The sequence below is a fragment of the Sinocyclocheilus rhinocerous genome, unplaced genomic scaffold, assembly GCF_001515625.1.
Source record: "Sinocyclocheilus rhinocerous isolate Xijiao unplaced genomic scaffold, SAMN03320098_v1.1 scaffold1441, whole genome shotgun sequence".
Lineage (NCBI taxonomy): Eukaryota > Metazoa > Chordata > Actinopteri > Cypriniformes > Cyprinidae > Sinocyclocheilus > Sinocyclocheilus rhinocerous.
In genome coordinates this window covers 2,186,826-2,194,253 of record NW_015654063.1, presented here as the reverse complement: position 1 = coordinate 2,194,253, position 7,428 = coordinate 2,186,826, and the positions used below count along the sequence as shown (strand labels likewise).

Genomic DNA, 7,428 nt, shown 5'->3' with positions numbered 1-7,428 from the left:
TTATATAGTGCCTCCATACAGTCCCTCCCCCCTTAAGAAAATATTTTCTTAAGATTTTTTTTTTTTTTTGCCAGTTGACTGACACTGTGCTTTATTGCTATACAGGAATTTTATAAAACATTTTGAAACAAAATATGTACCAAGACATACATTTTTTTTTTCCTTTGCCCACAAACATGTATTGAAGTAATAGGCATATTTATATAGAATTTACAGAAGGATAAAAAAACTAAACAAAAACTGACTACAAAAGACAGCAAGAGCCATGATAATTAAATATTTAGTTGATCTCTGCATATTTGAGCAAGCACACAAATCTGGGGAAACTAAAACACATTGACTAAAAAATACAGCAACAGCCATGTTAAATATTTTGTTGATCTCTGCGTATCTGAGCAAGCACAAGAATCTGAATGAGCTCGTTTTCACTGTCTTGAGATGAATATGGCAGTGTTGTATTTAGAGAACTGATCAGTCGACTGAGTGAAGACCGAGACCAGAAGACGGTCGAGTCTGAGTCAAGATCAAGACAGGAACTCGAGCTCAACCCCATTCTGGACACGGTTTTGACTCGGGCTCAAATGAACTGGTCTTGACTACAACACTGGGTGATGTTCTCTACATATTGATCTTAGCCAAACCATTTATGGCCATTGGTTTGCCATCAAAACAAGAGGTCCATTAAATCCAGGCCGTGTTGGGGTGAGAGGAAGTTCATAACATCATGTTCGGATGGTTCCACAGCACCAGTTAAGACAAAGGACATGATCCAATGATGTCTATATCTCCACAACGTATCAGACTAAGCACAGGAAAATAGATAGACGGGGCGTGTACATAAGAGATCTCATGCGTTAACATACGTTCCCTTTTCAACAACAGAGTAGAAAAATGGGCTCATACTGTACAGTTCTTTTCATTCTCTTTTTGCTTTATAGTATTGATGACAAGTCAATACTAGACATTATAAAATAGCATTTTTTTTGTTTTAATAAATAAATGTTTCAAATAATAGTATCGTAACCCTGTTAAGCAGTAGCGATGTAAAGCAGCTGTGGATCAAACCCATGAAGTGAGTTCCGGTCTACGTCAGCACTGGCCTGCACAGTGATTTTAATATGCGTCTCTGATCTGCAGGACTGCACAGCAGTGAAAGATGCTTTTAAACCACCGTCCAATGGAATGGGGAAAGGGACTATTCACATTAGTTGGGAAGAGAAGAGACAGAAGAAGATATGAGATTCACAAGCCTTAGCAGTCCATTTTAGAGCTGTCCGTAATGATTTATAGAGCCAGAAAGTATGACTCACAAAACTGGGCCTTAAAAACGTCTCTGCAATATGTTCATTTGAATGAATTTTAGATCATGTTTCACACTGAAAATAAATTACCGTTTCAATACAATCATTAAAAACAACTGGTTGTATAAACCATACATAATAAGTCACTGTTTTCTCAGATGTATATACATTCAAATATTGAGACCAAAGACCTTGACATGGATCATTGTGTCAAAGGGGGCTGAATCGGCTCTTTTTTTTGAAGGTGTAACATTTGGGGAACTTGTTTTTCAGGACGTCGCCTTCAGGATAAGCACACAGGCATGAAGTAATGAAGCCTAAACGAAACACAACGGCAAAGTGCAACTTAAACGTACTTGCACAAACACAAATGTTCTGTACAATACTTTAAATATCTTTATACATTTCGAAGATTGGCCGAAGTCCTGTGGGGGATGGACAGCGACTAAAGAGTTCACCATGAATAAACAATCATTATGTACTAAAACGATATTCACACTATAAAACCCACCACCTTAGTCCTTCTGTCATTGCATCCTTGAACATTCAGAAATATGTTTCCATTATAAAGACAATAATTTGCCAATAAACGCTCGCAATCTGTACATAATCCATCTAGTCAGTCATACCAAAGTCAACCAGAACCAGAAGGTCAAGTTCTGCTTATTCTCAGAAAAGCGCCTGCACTTCACGTACATGGCTGTGCTTATGGTGGGTCTCCTGCTGCAAACCCAGTGTTCAAGGTCCAAAAATATTTACCCAAGGTCTTTCAGGTAATAAATTTGCATGTGCACACTGTATGGATAAACCAAATGCCTCAAGGCCTCTGTTTGGAGGCATCTGCGTACCTTCACAAATTAGGAACGACTAGAGAGATGAATAGTTTGAAACTTCAGTGAGACCAAAGGTCACGTGCTGTTTGTACAGGTCGTCTACTAAGGTACGGACATGACACCATACAACCCAGCATTCGTACATAAGCACCTTTGAGGAAAAGTCCAAAAACGGTTACGAGAGCTTTCAGAGTCACATCGGCAGTAATATCCATCACTATTAATGATTGTTCCATCTGAAGGTGTATTTGGAAAATTGTGCTCTTTAACCATTCGATATAAATCAGGCGTCTTCAAGTTTGTCTACAGTACGTCTTGTGAAACCTTTCGGTTTTGTGTTGCGGAAGTGTGCGCACATTAGCCTAGAGTGAACGATTAATGTAGTCCAGAAGCTGGTGGAAATGTTGTGGACCTGTGATGTTACTGGTGATTTCCCTGAACCCTGACCTCTTCGTAAGGTCACAACCTGTGTGTGAAGGTTGCCACCTCTGATGGAGGGTAACCAAAGCACCTGAAAAAGCGTGAGGTGTAGCTGCTTCTCTGAACCTGAAGGAGGACTTTGTTTGCAAAGCTAGTCCTAGGAGGTCAACACAAGTCTTGTAAACTTTAAGGTCTGTCACATCCATGTGTCTCGAGTTGGGACAGAACTGGCACTTTTTACCCAACCCAGTCAACGACAACCACATGTGAAGCGACCAGCACCAGGGTTTAAAACTAAAATATGGCCCACAATGTAGACTATAGCACACAGTTGAGATACGTTTGCACAGCCCTAAGACAGCGTCGATGAGTTGCAATCAAGGCGATGTGATGAGATCTTCCAAAACAGCGTGATGTTTAGGACACTGCGATTGGGATTCATAATAGCCTGACAATGACTTTATATTTTCAAAGTTGGACTTGGTATATTATTTGGTCCCAGTTGGCCATTAGTTGGAGAGACAGTGTGGAACAATTTTCCAAGGAACCTTTCATTCTTTCAAAAGAATTGAAGAGAGGAACATGAACAAATTGGGATGCCCTACTCTCCTGAGTTCAGAGTCTGGCTCTGTTTAGAGGACGCCACCCCTATGTGAAGGGCAAATCATAAAAAGGGCCATCGGGCCTAAGGAGTGGGGTTTAACTGAGGTTTAACTCAGGAAGACCACAATCTCTAGGGCGATGATTTCTTTCTGGGACTCTTGGTCTTCACTGTTAGGGTGGGTGAGGTGTTTGTGTGGAGCCAAGCGTTCTGCCAGTCCCGTCGACCGTCACAAACACTCTTCCGCCAGCGCAACAATTCCTGCAGAGTGGCCCGCTGATCCCCACATGCACGTGACCTCTGGAGCACCTGAGAAAATGACAGAAAGGTCATTTTTAGTATGGTGCATAATGGAAAGCTTCCTTTTTGCACACTTCAGGTCCAACCATGGCTGGTTCAGGTGTGTTTGATTAGGGTTGGTAGCATGGTTGGCTACCCCCGATCTACACTACTTACCACCAATTAACAGAATACCAGTGACTCAAATTACAATTCCAATATAATTTAGATTGCAACAGTAAAATAACATATAGGCAATGCACAAAGCATCAGGAAATGAAATGTGTCCAGCAGTGGTATGAGTAAAGGTACTAGGTCATATAAAAAGTGTCCATGATAAAGAAGATGAACATTCTTTTAAAAAGAAAGTTTAAAACACATGTGCCAGGTTCTTAAAAATGTAGTCCTTGTATTTATGTTGGTTTAATTGTAATGGCTATAAAATATTTTCCTTATACCTTGATACATGTGAATGCACACAACTTATTATCTATGCACAATCAGCTTGTAACACTCCAAAGAGAAAGGAAAACTTGAAATCGCATCATATGACCCCTTTAAAATACATTTTTTAAGGTAAAAAGTATTCTATACAAATATCACAAATTATCCATTCATAATAATCATTAGGATTTTGGGGAGTTGCACCACATGACATTCTGAACCTGAACTAACTTTGTCATGATGAATCCATGATTATTTGCAGTGATCATAAAATTCTGTATAGTAAAACAATAAGCAGTAAAACCAAACACACGCATATTCAGGTATCAGTCATTATATGGACAAACTAAGTTTTATTTATTTAATTAAATGAATTGTGACCTTTTTTGTACACTTACTGGGTGGAAAAGAAAGGGAAATGAGTGCAAATAACTGGATAAGAAGAACCAGTAACACTTTAGATTAGGGAACACTATTCACTCTTAACTAGTTGCTTATTAGCATGCATATTTACGAGCATATCGGCTGATTATTAGTACTTATAAAGCACATATTTATGTCTTATTATGCATGACCATATTCTAGATTCCTTAACCCTGCCCTATACCTAAACATAGCTACTACTAACAACTACCTTGCTTACTGTATTAATAAGCGGTAAATTGGGATTTTACTGAGGGAAAACTCTTGGTTAATAGTGAATGTGTTCCCTGAACTGAAGTGTTACCGAAGGGCCTATTGATGTCTAAAACCCTCTCCTGACAGCTGCTGCTGGATGCAACCAGCAACCCTACTATACACGCATACACAAAACCCACCCATAGGTGTCTCTCATCCATCATACAAGCGTAATCAATAAACAGATAAATCAATACATCCCAATCATCTGCAGCTGGTAAATGGCACAAATGGAACAGGACCTCCTGCTGTGCATCTGATCCATTCATGACAGATGCAGGGTTGAAGGAAAGTCACATGGCTTTAGTTTGGTCAAAGAGAAAACCCCTGTCCATTTGTTCTCTCTATCTAATATGACGCCCAACTGAGTCTGATGGCACCAAGAGACTGTCATTTGTTATTACTGTTGAAGTTAATAAGTGTAGCTTACAGAATCCTTACAGTCTTTTGGACATAAAGACGGAGCTTAGGAAATACAAATCTGGGCTGTTGACCTGGATCAAACCCTGAACCCATAACTGTCCCATTACTGCTAAATAATATAACAATTCTAGCTGAACAGCAGAATTGGGTGGGGAAACAACCCATCTGGGACATTCAGTTCTTTAACAATCCACTGACAGAATATACAGCAATTCAGGCTTTGCAATTCAAATGAGTCTCTGATCTCTGGAGGTTTCCAAACAAGAAATGGCCCCCATTATAGGTTAGTGTTCAAATCCATCTAAAGCAACTGGATAAGAATCCAACCATGCAAAAAAATGCCAGTAAAAAGTCTTAAAACAAGATCAAATTATTTCAAAGGCAATATATATAGATGTATTTTCAAATAATATATCTTGAAAGTTCATTTTCTTAAACCACTGTTTGTTTGTTTTTTTCTTGTTTTAATTGTAATATTTGCCAGACTGATAAGAAAAATAAACTTAAAAAATTCATTTAATAAAGTATGAGGAGAGGAGAGGAGATTTTTATGACACTCCCTATGGTTCATTTATTAAGTTACCATAAACGAAATGTTAAAGGGTTAGTTTACCCAAAAATTAAAATTCTGTCATTAATTACTCACCCTCGTGTTGTTCGAAACCCGTAAGAGTATCATGACGTGAGCGTGTTGTGGCGCTGACCCAGATCCGGCGTAATGACGTCATCACGCCGGATCTGGGTCAGTGCAAGGTCTTACGGGTTTCGAACAACACGAGGGTGAGTAATTAATGACAGAATTTTCATTTTTGGGTGAACTATCGCTTTAACTGAAATGAAAAAAGTAAACTTTGAAATTTTAATTCAGCTGGTACCCAAGGAAACATTTCTCTTTTTCATTTCAACTAAAATTAATTTTATGACACTCCCTCTGGTTCATTTATTAAGTAACCATAACATTGTTACCTAATAAATTAAATGTTAACTGGAATGAAAAAAATTAAACATTGAAAATGTTAATTCAGCTGTTTCCCAAGGGAACTATAACTAAAATAAACTTCAAAAGTAAAAAAATAAATAAATAATAAAATATATATAAAATAAAATAAAAACAGGAAAAATTTAAATAAAAAAATTAATTCAAACGATTAATAAAAACTAATATAATACCTCATTGATGGTAAAATAACACTGCACTCTATGGAGTGGGAAAAAAACTATGGGAAAATATGTTTGCAAAAGTTTAAGGAACTGTACAGTAGTAAATCACACTAGAACTGCTTAAGCCTTGAGGATTAAATCTGATTATCATTGTTAATCTATCTGTTCTCTGCACAAGGAGAGCGTTTAGGAAGATACAGGGGCCGATCATACAGTAGAGAGTGTTGGTAGACTATCTGGAATGACGTAACGGGATGCCCTGGCCTAATTTACCGGTCCGCTCTGCGAGGGAACTCATCCGGAAACATCATGAGAGTGTGTGAGTGCAGTGGTGATGCTACAGTACATCAGAAGTGTATTCTAGTAACCCAGGCCATCTACAGAGCCCCACACACCCACGTACTGCTCGAAAGTACTGATCCATAATTTACACCTATCTGTCGCCTCTCAGTTCTGACATCACTACGCTAGCAGAGCAGAGACACAGCGATGGCACACAGTGTACTGAACCGAACAAATCGTGAGCACACACAGTCAGCCAATCACGCACACCCACTAAGACCAAGAACGACGTCTGTGTCAATCACTGCATTCACACCTGTAATACTATCTGGACGCTGCACAAAGACACACACAAAGCACCTGGATCACATGCAGCTATTCATATTCAAGCACAGAAACCATTATGTTTAACCTTGCATTATTTATGGGCTTCATCAAAGGGCACACATGCATGCTTAGAGATGTGGATACAGACAGGCGGGCTACATGACCACTTATACTTCAAATTTAGCCCAGCCTCTCAAACCATCGGGGACATCCAGTTCTTTGACAATCAATTGACAGAATATTCAGTGATTCAGGCTTTGCAATTCAGATGAGATGGGGTTTCCAAACAAGAAACGGCCCCCATTACAGCTAGTGTTCAAATCCATGTAAAGCACCTAGATAAAAAAAGTCAGTAAAAACCCTTCAAAAAATCCAAATGATTTCAGAAGCAAATATATAGGCATATTTTTAGAGAATATATATCTTGAAATAAGTTTTAATTTTATTGCATCATTTTAGCTTGTTTTAAGCATAATATTTGTCAGTATGATAAATAAATATATATATATATATATATATATATATATATATATATATATATATATACACACTGTATTCTCAAAATAAGTCTTTTTTTATCTTACACATTTTTTTTAATGAGTTTAGATATTTTTGCTATCTTTATTTTACCTTTGAAATTTGTATATTGTTTTAAGCATTAATGTGCCAATATGGTAAA

At 38.0% G+C, this 7,428-nt stretch overlaps 1 protein-coding gene across 1 annotated transcript in view; it reads right to left on the bottom strand.

Annotated features, from left to right (window-relative positions):
- Positions 1-325: 325 nt before the first annotated feature.
- Positions 326-7,428, bottom strand: part of myo16 (myosin XVI) — a 194,543-nt gene continuing 187,440 nt past the window's right edge. Inside the window, exon 36 of the mRNA XM_016523312.1 lies at positions 326-3,464. Within this exon, the coding sequence (XP_016378798.1) occupies positions 3,288-3,464 (177 nt within the window). The 3' untranslated portion in view covers positions 326-3,287. The remainder of the gene's footprint in view (positions 3,465-7,428) is intronic.